This window comes from Equus asinus, chromosome 2 (assembly GCF_041296235.1).
Source record: "Equus asinus isolate D_3611 breed Donkey chromosome 2, EquAss-T2T_v2, whole genome shotgun sequence".
NCBI classification, from domain to species: domain Eukaryota; kingdom Metazoa; phylum Chordata; class Mammalia; order Perissodactyla; family Equidae; genus Equus; species Equus asinus.
The window spans coordinates 65917474-65932741 of record NC_091791.1 but is presented as its reverse complement, the minus strand read 5'-3'; the positions used below and the strand labels follow the sequence as shown (position 1 = coordinate 65932741).

The following is a 15268-nucleotide window of genomic DNA, read 5'->3' as shown; positions in this document are numbered from 1 at the left end:
TACCTGTTTAAATTGCACTGAGCCTAGGTACATCATTCGTTCTCTTTGACCGTGGAGTATACACGAAGTGTTCCCCGGCATTTAGCGTTACTGGATCTAGCTGGACAGAACACATTGGGGTACAAAAGCGGATCGTTATATGTGTCACCTGGGGCTCTCCAGCATTCCTTCAGTGTAATCATAACCCAGGAGGCACGTATTTCTCCAACTCCAGCTTTCACAGCAAGATGACTGAGCACCAGTGCCTTTTATCTCATGAAAGGATTTTATCAACAGGGCTCTGTGGGAGAAGCTGGTTCACTACTGTAGTTCTGTGATTCTGGGACACACTCTTCATATTTTAACATTCTAAGATTAGGAACTATCTTAGAATCAATTTGTTATAGTTTAATTGGCAGCTTATACACCTTAGATTCAATGAAATATGATCATTTTAGTGATTGAATCCTGATATGAAGAAGGAGAAACTTGGTGAAGGAATTTTGTTCTCCAGATCATGTTTGTTATTGTACGTTCAGGTTTTTGAAATACGGAAATAGGGAAAAGATGGCTCAGGAGCTCAAGTTTGGGGACATCGTAGAGAGACACCTCATAGATGGAGATGTGGTGCTGTTCAATCGACAGCCCTCGCTGCACAAACTGAGCATCATGGCACATCTGGTGAGTAGGAGATTTCTATGTTTACTTTCTGTCAGGTCAAAGTTTGTTGTGAATGCAATGCTGGATTCTGGACCTCCAAAATTAAAATTGACAATAATCTCAAATTTTCATAACTTTTGATTTTCCTCTTCTGTCACTTTTGAGTTTGAATAAAACTTTTAAATTTCAAGCTTTCCTTCAATGTTTTTAATATTTACAATGTGATAATCATATACAACAGTAAGCAGAGAGGAACTAATTGAAAATTAGTGTGGAAGTAACAGGCATGATTTCACTTGCAAACAAAAACACATACATAGATATATGTGTGCAAACTTAGGTAAAGTAGGTATGGCAGAAAATTGACTCTGGATTTAACTTAGTGTATTAACTAAGGAACTAAAATGCTTAAAAGATTTTTCTTTGCAGTAGTGCTCCAACTGAGACCTTAAGCCATATTTTTTTTGTGATTCAGTTTTGCAACAGCAGCAGTTCCTTCTTCCAGAGATTTAAAATGGAAATGAGGTGCAACTCTAATTTGTTAAATAGTCATGAATTCTCCTGTCTGCAAAGCCATTAAATCCATGAACATTTGCAAACAGTGTTTAAATAGGCTCTTCAGGTGGTTTTTTTAGATTCAGCTTTTCAGTAGTTTATGAACACATGACATCAGTCAGAAGCAGTTTATGATTGTGGGGTTATGATCATGGGATTTAGTGAACAAAAGCCTTCCCTTTCTGGAAAGTTTTGCTTGGCTTTGGAACATTTTTAAAATAGAAAATTTTTTGTTTTGAAATTTTTCAAAAAGACACGAAAGTACCAAGAAGACTAGGATGAACTCATGTATCCCCATCCTTTTTGTTCAATAGTTTTCTAGGTTTTGCCTCACCTGTTTTATTTCTCCCTTTTTTCTTTGATGGACCCAGATGGCATGTCTTTTTTCCGTCTGTATTCAGTTTACTTCTGTGAGAAACACCTGAGCACCTGCCGTTCCTGCCTCACAGGAGGGAGGGCCATGCCTTGGTGTTCTCTAGTACCCAGTCCATAGCCAGATTTCCCCAAGTGTCTCAAATATCTTTTTGTGGCTACTTTGTTCAAATCAAACAGAGTCTACACATTACATTTGGTTGATACATGTCTTAGGTGTCTGTTGATCAGGAGCAGTACTCCTTTTTTTAATGTCAATGTCATTGTTGAAAAAACTGGGTCATTTGTCCTGAAGGATGTCCCATGTTCTCAATTTGTCTGTATCAGCATGGCATTAGGGATTTCTTCATTCTTCCTTTTATTCCTGTAAACTAGAAGTTAACTCACAAGGCATGATCAGATTCAGGTTCAACTTTCTGGCAAAAGTAGCTCATGCGTGGTGCTGGCTACTGCCTCTTGCTGAATTTCATGAGCCGCATGCTGTCTGGCCGCCGGACTTTTATTTATACTAAAAAGTTGAGGGAGTCACCTGATGTCTTCCTTGAAATGTTCCTTATCCACCTCTTTTCTAATGGTTTCATCCATTTATGATTGTTGCCTACATTATTTCATTGGGGCTGCAGAATGGGGATTCTCTAATTTATCATTCCTTTCACGTATAATACGTAGCGTTCTTACACTGAAGAATTTCGCTTGTTGACTAGGGCTGTTGGTTTACCTAGAAATACAGTTCGTAAAGGAAAGGCAGCATAAATGCCTGATTCTTTTTCCTTTATTGTCAGTTTGCAGAGTAAAAGTTGGTGCTCAGTTACTTCCAGCTAGGTTGGTTTGGGTTTTTTAACTTCTTCGTTTGTTTTGGCTTTCCCTTTTTTCAGTGTCATTATAAACTCATGGGTTTTTATTTAATCAGCTTCTGCCATTAATCTTTTTGGTATCAAACTAGATATCATTGGCCAGTGGGAGCCCCTTCATGTGGCTCCGGTGTTGGTGTTTGGCTCGTAGTTTAAAGCAAGTTCACTGCATTGGTTTGATCTAATAAAGCTACTGAATGAGTCTACAAGTATATATATCATTTGACAGAATGTACTAGAAGTTTATTTCCTTGATGTGAAGTTTCCAGTTTTCTGGAACCCATTTTTTAATATTTTGAAACTGAGAAAGCTTTTGGATAAAGACTGAGTTCTCCTGTTTTGTTTTCTGTTCCACAGGCCAGGGTCAAGCCGCACCGGACCTTCAGATTTAACGAGTGTGTCTGTACACCCTACAATGCGGATTTTGATGGTGATGAAATGAACCTTCATCTTCCTCAAACAGAAGAAGCTAAAGCAGAGGCCCTTGTTCTGATGGGGGTATGTAGGGTGGTGTGGCACAGCTTCTGTGTAACAGCTCCTTGAAAGGAAGGGAAAGGGAACGTGCCCTGTTTGAAAACACCCTATAGTATATAAGGGAGTTAGTGTCTGTAAAAGGTACTGATTAGGAGGAGTGGGTATTTTCTAACCTCTAAGATGAGTTCCTGAGAGAAAATATTTACATGAGCACCAGTTATAAAAAGATAAGACGAGAGAGTGGCAATACCTTGACTGTTGGGTGTCATGGGAAAAGAAGATGTTTTGTATACGTAGATTTTCCAGTAGCTACAGATTCTTTAAGCAGCAGTACATTTTATTGAACATTTTGAATGGAACCTCAAAGTGTATTACATGCTTCTTTGTCTTCTGAGGCACTAAATGTAGTCATTCTGTAATGACTCTTACCACCATTTTATTTTACCATAGGTAAGGAGTGCCTGGTCGATGCTGAGGGAGTTCAGTGATGGGGGAGGCAGATGCCTATTCTTGAGGAGCTTAGAATTGGGCTCCAGTTGTGGGTTATGTACTGTTCACTCTGGACAAAGCCATGGTGCAGTGCTGTGTGGTCCCTGCTGTGTGGGACTCTTGCCTCCTAAGCTTAATGGCCTCAAACCATTGAGTTTTTAGAGCTTAGGTCTTTCTTTTTTCCAGTATTCTAGTTTTTGGTTTTATGAACCGATATGTCTTGTGGTTATAAGTGTACCTACCTCCAGAAACACGACCATTCGTGATAGAATGCTTCTAATCTACTTTTGTTTCAGGTGTTAGTAATGATTCTAAAGTAAAGGCATGAGGTTCTGCAGGCAGGTCTGTTAAAATGAGGATTTGGTGGAGTGGTGGCTGCCTTCATGCCCTCGCCTGGCTTCTTCACGGCAGAAGTTGGCATATCTTTTTTGAGGATGAAGTATTTAATGTGTCATGTATTTTGTATACGTGTTTAAATTACCGTTTGGAGAATTTATTAATTCTAAGAAATTCATGTGGCTAAAATAGACAGGTTTTCAACTTTTTTTTTTAGATTTTTTTTATTTTTCCTTTTTCTCTCCAAAGCCCCCCGGTACATAGTTGTGTATTTTTAGTTGTGGGTCCTTCTAGTTGTGGCATGTGGGACGCTGCCTCAGCATGGCTTGATGAGCGGTGCCATGTCCACACCCAGGATCCGAACCAGCAAAACCCTGGGCCACTAAAGCAGAGCACACGAACTTTACCACTCAGCCATGGGGCCGGCCCCATCAGCTTTTTAAATATTGATTCTTATTTAATCAAACATTCTAGTGTAATGGGATTTAGTTAAATAACGGTAAGGTTTCTACACATCACAACTTTTCTTTTTTCTTTACATCTTTTATCTGTTTGTTCCTTATCCATGAATTTAGATGGTTGTGGTCATAGTTTAGAATAGCCTTTGTTTTCCCTTTTTTTGCTTAATATAAATACCCTATTTGTTATAGAGTCTGCATAATTATTGATTGTAGTGGCTTTACAGTATTCACCAAGTTAGCACACCATGATTCATCTACCCTCTGTTGTTGAAAATTTAGAGTGTTTTCCTTTGAGAATGAATCCCTCAAGGGCTGTCTTTGTATACATTTAGAGTCTTTCTTTTGAATTATTTCTTAAGACTCCTTGGCCTTTTAAAATAATTGAGTTGATGCTTACTGAGCACCTACTGTGTGCCAAGCACACTTCTGGAACACAGCAGTGAATAAGAAAGTCAAAACTCTTGCCTTCGTCCCTATTCATAGTGGAGAGAGACAGAGAATAAACAAATATGAAATACGTTAAGTGGTGATAGGTGCTATGAAGAAAAGAATTAAGCAGGGCAAGGAAGAAAGAATAAGAGGGGTCCTGTTTTGTATAGAATGTCTGAGAGGGCCCTAGAAAGGTCACATTCGAGTTGAGTTCTGAAAGAAGTGAGAGAATGAGCAGTATTGACTGTCAGGAAAAGAACAGTTTAAGCAGAGAAACATTGGGTGCAAAGGCCCAGTGGTATGATCATCCTGGGGGAGTACCAAGACCCTAGCCTGTCTTCTCCTAAGTTCTCATATTTGCAGCTATTGTGGTAAGTGCTGTGTTGGGTATTGGTGGATGGCGAGAGAAGCAGGTTGAAGGGCGGGCAGCCATGAATGAGTTCTTCTGCACTCCCACAGTCACAGGGTAACTAGATCAGTACAGTCATTCTGTCTGATTTTGCACTCTCGTTTCCAGTAATATCTTCAGAGGAAATAATCAAAGTTCCAAAATTACTTGTAATAAGACACTGGAAACAGGCAATGTCTACCAATAAGAGATTGGTTAAATTAAATTATGTCACATCCATACAATGAATCCCGTGTGGCCCTTAAACATGGTGACATAGTTGTATACTTATTGGCATGAAGCTATTTATGACTGACTTTTGACTAAAAGAAGGTTGTGTGTACGACATCATCATATTTTGTTTGGTAATAGATGCTTATATGTTTGTAAAAGTGTTTATAGCAAAAAGATGAAAGGGTTATATACCAAAGCTTTGAACAGTAGTTCTTTTTGTTTAGCAGTTCATGCATAGAGGGTTTTGTGGCTTTTGGGGGTGGTTTTTTTTTGACTTGTCTATATTTTAGATTTTTTTCTATAATTAACATGTATAATTTTTGTAATAAAAAGTAATGTTTAGAATGTTACTAGTAGGGGCCAGCCCGGTGGTGGCAGTGGTTAAGTTTGCACGTTCCGCTTCAGCGGCCCGGGGTTCCCTGGTTCAGATCCCGGGTGTGGACATGGCACTGCTGTCAAGCCATGCTGTGGTAGGTGTCCCATGTATAAAGTAGAGGAGGATGGGCACAGATGTTAGCTCAGGGCCAGTCTTCCTCAGCAAAAAGAGGAGGATTGGCAGCAGATGTTAGCTCAGGGCTAATCTTCCCCCCAAAAAAAAAATGTTACTAGTGCTAATAGCCATCAGCCTGCAACCAGCCAGTTAGACTTTGCTATTGAGCATCCATTTTGTTATCACAACATACTTCACTGGTTAAAAATGACAGCAATAAAACACAGGCTCCAAGGATAGAAGAATCCATAGGTGCCATCTGGACAGATGCCCTCCGTTCACGTGAGAAGTTGCCGTCTGCTGTACTGACTCAGTAGTCCCGTCTCAGTAGAGCAGGTTGGGTGCTGCCTTGACTGTGGGCCCAAATTACCCGAGAGGCTTTTACAGAATACGCACGTCTCAGCCTCACGCCCTCTGCTCCCACCCACACATCCCTAGCTCTGACCACAAAGAGCTTCTGTAAACAGAAGTGACCAACTGTTTCCCCACCCAGTCGGAGGGTCACTGCTTTCCCCGCCTAGTCGGAGGGTCACTGCTCTGTTCAGAAGGCAGGAACAGGTCTCTGGGTGGAGAGGTCCGGAAAACCCACAAATGTGTGTGAGCACCTCCACGTCGAGATTTGAGCAGATGCCTTCTGATGCACAGAACCTTCCTTCAGTTCAACTGTGCGTTGAACAACTAGCATCCTTTTTTGCCCAATATAGGCACTCATTGAGTTTAGTTAAATCCTGTTGTTGAATTGTTTGTTGTTAGAACTTAATGTCTTAAATGAGAAATTTCACGATTCTGCCATCGTTCTGGAGAAGTGTGGAATTCATTGACTTCAAAGATAACACAGTGCTACTCATTCATAGAAGTGAATTTTCTTTGGAGAAGTGCATTTGTTGATGACAATGAAGTTTTACATAAGTAGAGTTCTTTACAGGAATCCAAAACACTTCACTCGGCACTTTGTTTTATAGTGTTGGTGGGAACCTCTGAGATCAGTCTTGCTGGTGTTTTTTCTCTCCCCTTGACAGATGAAGGAAATGGAAGTTAGTGACAAAAGCTGGGATTAAGACCTCTTGGTTTCCATTTCTCAGCCTCATCTTTTTGCTACTCTGTTTATTATAAAAATTCAAAGTGTTTATGGTACAAATCTTTGGACTGCATCCTGCCTTCGAGAATGGCTAACTTACTCTATTTATTTTCCCTTTAGACTAAGGCAAACCTTGTAACACCAAGGAATGGAGAACCACTAATTGCTGCTATTCAGGATTTTCTAACAGGTAGGTTTGTGAAATTCACTTGAAAGGAGACGACTGGAGCACAATGATTCTCATTCACAGTGATTCATATGAGGACTTGAAAAGCTATTTAATTCCCCGCGTTTAATTCTGTTGTTTGTTTACTAAGTTTGACCTGAACCTACTTGAGATATTTTGTGTTTGTTGGTTCTTCTTATTCCTTGAATCAACATGCATTTATTGAGCTCCTACCATACATTTTTACATACTAGACGTTTTTCTGAGGGCTGGGGAGACGGCAGTAGCTAAGACAAAGTCCGTCCGGTTGTGGGGCTTAGATCTAATTGGAGGAGGGAAGCTAATAAGCAGCTATATGTTTTCGCTCACTCTTTAAGTAATAGTCCAAATTTATTTTACAACTGAAACCTTGTGATTTTCTCACAATTTAATTCCTTTTGTGTTGTTTCTTAACATTCTTAGGTGCCTATCTCCTCACTCTTAAGGACACTTTCTTTGACCGAGCCAAGGCTTGCCAAATCATTGCTTCAATATTGGTTGGCAAGGATGAGAAAATTAAAGTTCGCCTCCCACCCCCTACAATACTAAAGGTTTGTGCAGGAGCCATGTGTGTGTGTACATAGGTGTATGTGTGTCTGTCTGGATGGATGTCCCTGTGTTGCTGCTGGGTTTGCATGTGATCACCGGACAGTCTGGCCTTATTTGCATAAAGGGTGGTTGAGACCAGGCCCTGGCTTCCTTTCCTCCTTCAGCCGGTCACGCTGTGGACAGGAAAGCAGATCTTCAGTGTCATCCTCAGACCTAGTGATGACAATCCAGTGAGGGCCAACCTCCGAACCAAGGGCAAGCAGTACTGTGGCAAAGGAGAAGATCTCTGTATCAATGATTCCTGTGAGTTAAAGCAAGGGGCTGGGCGCTGGGGAGGCAGAAAAGCAAGTGGCCAATAACTTCCTTCACCTAGTGAGCAAATCCAGTGTTTCTCTAAGGCCTTAGGCAGGAAGTTTGTTCTTCAGAGAAACATAGCCGGTGTTTCTCCTCTCAGATGTGATTCTCCATTTCTCTAGAAGGTCAAGATGTAGACACATGATCCAGACACATGTAGAATGTTCTCCAAATGTGTTTTGCTTTAAGTGACTAGTTTCTGTCAGTTAATGCAGTTTCTTTTATTCTGCCTTTTTTGGTTTTTGGGGTTTGTTGTTTTGTTTGGTTGGGTGTTTTTGTTTTCTATGTCCAAAACTGTGTTCATTGTCTAAAAAGTATGACTAAAAAGGCTAGTTTTTTTACCAGCCTTACCTGGTCAGTGGACTTTTTGATAACATGAAGACCAGGTGTAACAGTGAGAGGATTTAAAGGCAGGCCTTCTGAGTCATCTAGACTAATTCAACCCGAAGGATGAGCCACAGACCAGTGCCAGGCAGCCAGCACTGACTTTGTGGCGTGAGCTCCTTAGCTCATCCCAGGCTCCTGACGAGCACTTCCCTGACAGGCCACCCTGAGTAGCACTGGTTTAGAATGGGCTTTGTTAGCAAGGCCTGTGACAAGAATGGATCTGCAGGGCTCTGTGCTGGAGAACTGCACCGCAGTCTCTGGACTTCAGAATTTCTCCTGTCTCGTAGTGAAGAGTAAGAGTTTGAAGAGCGCTGATTTTCCTCAGGTGTGTAACCATGCCTTTGAACATATACCCTCTGGTTTTTAGATACTTTGGCTTCTTGTTTTAGATTGTGTTTGTTTCTCTCTGGATGTGAATTTTGTTTTGTTGTTGTGTAGGCTATTCATCATGGTGTCACGGTTAGTTTTTAATATCTTAGGTGAATAACAAAGGTTTTACAGTTTACTGCGCACTTTGCTGTGCATGATTTCATGGATGCTCAGAGTATCCCCATGACGTGAAGATGACAAGTGGTTGATATTGTCATCACCAGTTCACAGATGAGTAGAATGAGGGTCAACTAACACATTTCAGAGTTAGGACTATAGGGTATCTAACTGGGCCTTTCATGCTTTTCAAAAGTTCCTAGATTTCTTTTTTTTCCCCCTCAAAAAAATATTTAAAGAGAATTTCTATTTGCTTTAACTTTCAGTATGGGAACAAATTTTCTCAACTGCCTCAAATTCATTTTGGAAAGAGGCAAAGTAATCAGTAATTGTTTAAATGCATGATCATTGTTATGCTCCAGATGTTACCATCCAGAACAGCGAGTTGATGAGTGGCAGCATGGACAAGGGAACACTGGGATCAGGATCCAAGAACAATATTTTTTACATTTTGCTGCGAGACTGGGGGCAGAATGAAGCTGCCGATGCAATGTCACGGCTTGCCAGGCTGGCTCCTGTTTACCTCTGTGAGTATCTCAGCAGCCTCGTTTTATTGCCATGGCTGTCGGGTTTTAAGGGTTTCTTTTACTGTTATTTCATCTCCCTACCCTACACACATACACACACAAGGAAGAGAATACTTACTCCAGGCTTAGTCAATTATGCTTTTCTTAATGAAATTAACTCCATACTGACAAGTTTGGCAGCAGATTTGAATTTGCTTTTCGGTCCTCTTTTCAAAATCTGCAATAGCTCCCTATTGCCTACCGGATAGGGTTACATAAAGGGCCCTTCATGGGCTACTTCCAGGGTCCCTGTGTGCTCACTGTAGCCCTCTGGGCCATCTGTGATTCTGCCCTACTGGTCACTCAGTGTTCCCTGCCGGCCTGGCAGAGTTCTGGTCCCTTTGTTTGCTCATGCTTTGAGCATGCCATGGGTCAGGAGATTTGCATGCCCAAAAACGTCTTTAGTCTACTCTTATAATTGACTGATTCTTGACTGGGAATAGTATTCTAGATTGAAAATTGTTTTCCCTTGGAATTTTGCGGGTATTGCTCTACTCAATACCTTTGCTTTCAGGGTTGCTGTTAAAGTATATTTCCATTCTTGCTCCCAAGTTTTGGTGTTTGAATTGCCTTTTTATGCTGAGAATCCTTTTTATTTTGAGAATCCTCTCTTTGTGTTTGGTGTTCTGAAAGTTCACAGTGGTACACCCTTGGTATAGGTCTTCTGTCTTTCATTGTGCTGAGCACCCCATAAGCCTTCTTAACCTGCAGCTATGTGGCCTTCAGTTCTGGAAATTTCCTTGTATTATTTTTCTGAGAATTTTCTCTACTTTACAATCTCTCTTCTTTCTTTTTGGAATTTCTGTTAATTGCCTAATAGAGCTCCTGGATTGATTCTCTGATTTTCTTCTCTTTTCCTTGTTGTCCATTTCTTTTGTTTTTGGATTCACTGTATCTTTTAATACTTCTAATAAGTTTTTAAAATTTTCTCACTATCACCTATTTGATTTCCAACCATTGTTCTTATTTGCAATAGTTCTTTTCTTTTTTCTTTTTCCTTTTTTTCTTTTTTTTGCTGAGGAAGATTGGCCCTGAGCTAACAACCATGCCCATCTTCCTCTACTTTATATGTGGGATGCCTGCCTTGATGAGCAGTGCGTAGGTCTACACCTGGGATCCCAACCGGCGAACCCTAGGCTACCAAAGCAGAACGTACAAACTTAACCACTGCACCAGCAGGCTGGCTCCTCTTTTCTTTTCCTTTTTTTCTTAAGGCTTCCTGTTCTTGACCCCCCAGGAACATCTTCTCTATCACTCTGAAAGACTATTACTTAGTTTTATTTTATTTGTTCCCTGAATTTTCTCCTTCCTTTTAGTTTCTTTTTTTCTGTACATTTGTTGTCTTGTCTCTCATGGTAAAGACTTTCCTCACATGTTTGGTGGTCCTTGGCTATCATTCATATTTTACAAGGGAGTCACTGAAACACTGACTGGAAATGGACCTTATTGGTTGATGGACCTCTTGGTTCCTTGACGGAACTGGAAGCCAGCTTTATTATTGAGGAAGTCACCATATCAATAATGCTTTTGTCCTGGGAGGCTGGGTTTCTCCAGAGACTTGTCTTTCAATCCCAGACTCCTTTCCAAGGGCAGAGACCTGGCTGTCAGGGTTCTGGGAGCTGGACAGGGAAAGGGGCTACGGGATCAGCCGTGGAACGTGCAGGCTTGCCCTCAGTGCTCTGATTTTCGGTTATCCCCACCTGTCTGCACCCAGTATCCCCCCATCCACAGTTCCTACTTCCTTTTCCTGGGGAGTAAACTCCCATCTCCCACAGGGGGAAGGGCCTGGGGTCTATTTCTTACACAGACTTTCCACCGGTTTCCTGTTTCCAACACATACATCATCTCCGGCTTCTGCAGAGCCTGGTGATCTACTTTCTGAGCCTTTCCGGGCTCATCAGTCCTGTTTTCTGAGGCACTTCTAGCATCCCCCTACCTACCCTCCTAAGCCAGTCGCCTCTCATCTGCCCACTTTCTACGTATGTTAGGGTAGGATTATTGATAGTGCGTAGTTCCATCAAAAGTGGCATTTACGGGTGTGTCTTATTCTCTATGTCTTGGAACAATTTTTGAAAAGAGAAGCAGGAGTGGGTGGTGGGGTGCAGAAAGGTCTCTGCAATGCTGTCTGAGAGTCAGAAGTCAGATGGCTCCCTTTCCATAGCTGGTTTCCTCAGGCTGCTCTTTGTTATTTAGTGTCAATCTGCTTCACGTTCTAGTTAGTTGGGACATCACTGTGCTCCCCACTAGCTTTCATGGTTAGAGAATCTTAGTCGTTTTTGTATTAACTCCCTAGGGACTGATAGAGTAAGTTTTTATTCAACTGAATTACAACAGATTCTCTCAAGGTATAAACTTGTTTCCATGTAGTAGGTTGCCTGACACCCACGCCTCTCTCTTCCTGCTCTACCTGCCATCTATTCTGCAGCCAACCGTGGATTCTCAATTGGGATTGGTGATGTCACACCTGGTCAAGGACTGCTGAAGGCCAAGTATGAGTTGCTGAATGCTGGCTACAAAAAATGTGATGAGTACATCGAAGCCCTAAACACAGGCAAGCTGCAGCAGCAGCCTGGCTGCACTGCTGAGGAGACCCTGGAGGTGAGTCCTGCTCTGTGCATCAGTTTAGCCACTTCATGCTCTTGGGTTGTGCTGTAAGCCCTGAAGAGAAGGCAGCTGAGGGGAGTGAGAAGTAAAGGCAGCGCCTTTAGCCCATGTCAGCCCTGTGCTGCTTGTGTGTGTTCTCGTTTGTTTGATGAGGGCAGGGCCTCTGAGCAGACCCTCTACATCCCTTCCAGCCTTCACGTTCTACATGGGGAAAACACAGCCCTGTGTTTATTTGGCCACATGGGGCTGCTCTTGTTCCTATGTCACACTTGGGCCCCTTCTGTAACTGGTGCTTAAGTGCTTCTACGCTTTCTATTTCCCGCATCCTTTGATAGAGACTGGCCCCCTGCTCTTGGAATGGACGGTCTTTGAAAGAGACTTGGATACAGAGGAGGGAAAATTCATGTCTCAGAGTCACATAGCAATCTGCTACCCCCCTCACATTTGAGACTAGGTTAGCTGAGAACTGAACCAGCGCGTCAGAACCAGCATCATGACCAGCATCTGAGAGCCTGAAGCAGCCCAGGTCCCCAGTCTCACTGCACCAGAGTCTTGCCTGGCTCTCTTCTGCCTCCCCAGTATCCTGCGGCTCAGAGCTTTAACTCACCTAAGTATGGGAGAAAGGCTTTTAAGCAGTAAGAAAGCTGATGAAATGAAATTTTTAAAGCAGAGAGAAAACAGAGTGGGGTGAGGTATTCACCATTAGCTCATTCTTAATCTCACTGAGTATTAAAGAGAAAGAAAGAAATGATATTTCTCATCTAGAAAATTGCTTAAGACTTCGACAGCACCAGTTGTTAGTGGAACCATGATTCCTAACTGATTCAGCATCCTACATTGTGAGTTGAGGAACTATAATCTGTGATTGAGCTCATGGACTTCGATAATATTCCATATTATAGAATATATATTATATTGTAATATTATAGAGCTCATAGACTTCTAATAATATTCTATATTTCTATAGAGTCACTTCATCATACATTTACCTTGTGGAAATTCAAATGTGTGCTTGGCAACAAATTTTGTAAATAATACAAGCAATTCTGTTTTACTACATATTATACTTTATACATTTATTTAGGCATGTGTTTGTAACACAGTAATTTATATGCAGATATATTGTTGTATAGGGTACTATACACAAAGCCATGTGCGTTCTATTTTATTGGCCATTTAAAGGATTTTTCAAGGTTTCGTTCCTAATCATTTTTACCTCACACACTGATTTTAGAACCTCATGAAAGGTCGCGGTCTATTTAGTTGGGGTATCTTGGTCTTCTAAAGCGCTGACATCTTTATCTGTTGGAAATCTAACATCTTGCTTAAATTTTTTTCAAATTTCCCTAAATGTCAGCTTGAACATTTGTGATCAGCAGAGCCAGTGAGGCCAACTCCACCACGCATCCCCCTTTCTCCCCCCAGGCCTTGATCCTGAAGGAGCTGTCTGTGATCCGTGATCACGCTGGCAGTGCCTGCCTCCGGGAGCTGGATAAGAGCAATAGCCCCCTCACCATGGCTCTGTGTGGCTCTAAAGGTGAGTGCGCACCTCTCTGGCTGCTGCTGTCACTGTGTTTTCCATGTGGCTGGCTCGTTCTGTTCCAGAGAATGTAAGAGTCGTGACTTTAGACCTTTTATTTATAAGGGCTTATCTTTTTAATCGTACATATAGAAAGAGAGTTAGTTATTGGCAGTATAGGAAGCTTAACTCCTTTGGAGAACCTTGTTGGTAGTGTGTGTGAATTTCTGGGTTTGAGGGTGCTTTGAGGAAACTTTCTTATTTTTAAAAAAATGAAAAGCTAGGGATTTTTAAAAGAACATATTTAGTGATGTGGCAAAGCGCTTTAATTTCATAGTTACCTAGGACCTTAAAGCATTAGGTTTCATAAAACTGCACTCAGATTCAAAACCTCTGTGCTTCTCCTATTTTTGTATAGAATAAAATCCAATCTTTTTAACTTTGCTGCCTTTCACCCCAATATTCTACTTCCTGCCCCGGTACATACCCCACACTTTCTTATTCCTGTGTCTTTACTTCCCACTTTTCCACCGACTTTGGAATTCTTCCTCCCACCCTTTTTATGCCTGAATCATAACGTCCTCCAGAAATCCAGCCTGGCTCCTGCTCCTTCCTGGAGACTCACTGCATGTCTGTCCCCCGGCCCCAGAGTGCTCGTTGGCTTCAGAGCAGCTCGAGCCCTCACTGCCCTTCTTGTGTTACTGACAGCTCTACCCTGTGTTACTCAAGTTCTGCCTCTCACTGTCCCTAGACTGTGCACTTGAGGGGAAGGGGCTGTACTACGTTGTATTCCTGTGTTATCCCACAGATATGCTTGCACTTCAATTAATGTTATTTTGGTAAATGAATGTTACATTCCTGACCTGTTTCCCCAGGTTCCTTCATTAACATATCACAGATGATTGCCTGTGTGGGACAGCAAGCCATCAGTGGCTCTCGAGTGCCAGATGGCTTTGAAAACAGGTCCTTGCCTCACTTTGAAAAGCATTCAAAGGTAAGCACAGTGGATCAGGCAGAACTTTGAAGGGCGACCGTCAGCAGTGCAGAGGAGAGTAACTGAGGCTCTGGCTGACAACCGTGAGACTCCTGGAGGTGGTGAGTGGGAGCAGGGGCTGCTCAGGGTTGTTCCCTCTCCAGCCCAAACTGAGCAGTACAGAAGGAGCCTTGGTAAACTCTGCGCTGTAATCTTGGACCACTGCCCTCTTGTGTATTTTCTCTCCAAGGAGGAAGGTTTCAGGTTCCCATCCAACTTACCTTAAGTAATCAGAATGTATAGTTACTTTATATGTGCTTTCAATCTATATGCTTGTTTTGAGAGCACTTAATAAAAGTATAAGGATTTCAAAATAGTGATAGAATGAACCACAGCAAAATGACCAGGACATTCCAGGTTCTCCCCTCTGGAATTCTTGAACTTGACTTTTTTATTATTATTATTATTATTATTAAAGATTGGCACCTGAGCTGACAACTGTTCCCACTCTTTTTTTTCACCCTGGGCTGCCAAAGAGGAGCACGCAAACTCAACCACTCGGCCACAGGGCTGGCCTCTAAATTTGACCTTTTTTTGAAGAAGAAGATGATTAGCCCTGAGCTAACTGCTGCCAATTCTCCTCTTTTTGCTGAGGAGGACTGGCCCTGAGCTAACATCCGTACCCATCTTCCTCTACTTTCTATGTGGGGCGCCTGTTACGGCATGGCTTGCCAGGTGTTGCCATGTCCGCACCCAGGATCTGAACCAGTGAACCTGAGCCACCGAAGTGGAATGTGCGCACTTAACCACTGCACCACCAGGCCAGCCC

At 42.1% G+C, this 15268-nt stretch overlaps 1 protein-coding gene across 2 annotated transcripts in view; it reads left to right on the top strand.

Moving 5' to 3' along the window:
* POLR3A (RNA polymerase III subunit A) overlaps positions 1-15268 on the top strand; it is a 48529-nt gene that overhangs the window by 11865 nt on the left and 21396 nt on the right. For both annotated transcript variants that reach the window (XM_014837076.3, XM_070491134.1), the window contains exons 10-18: positions 519-660; positions 2775-2915; positions 6917-6986; positions 7425-7552; positions 7715-7853; positions 9140-9304; positions 11769-11941; positions 13373-13484; positions 14342-14460. In XM_014837076.3, coding sequence (XP_014692562.3) covers positions 519-660; positions 2775-2915; positions 6917-6986; positions 7425-7552; positions 7715-7853; positions 9140-9304; positions 11769-11941; positions 13373-13484; positions 14342-14460 — 1189 coding nt within the window. The remainder of the gene's footprint in view (positions 1-518; positions 661-2774; positions 2916-6916; positions 6987-7424; positions 7553-7714; positions 7854-9139; positions 9305-11768; positions 11942-13372; positions 13485-14341; positions 14461-15268) is intronic.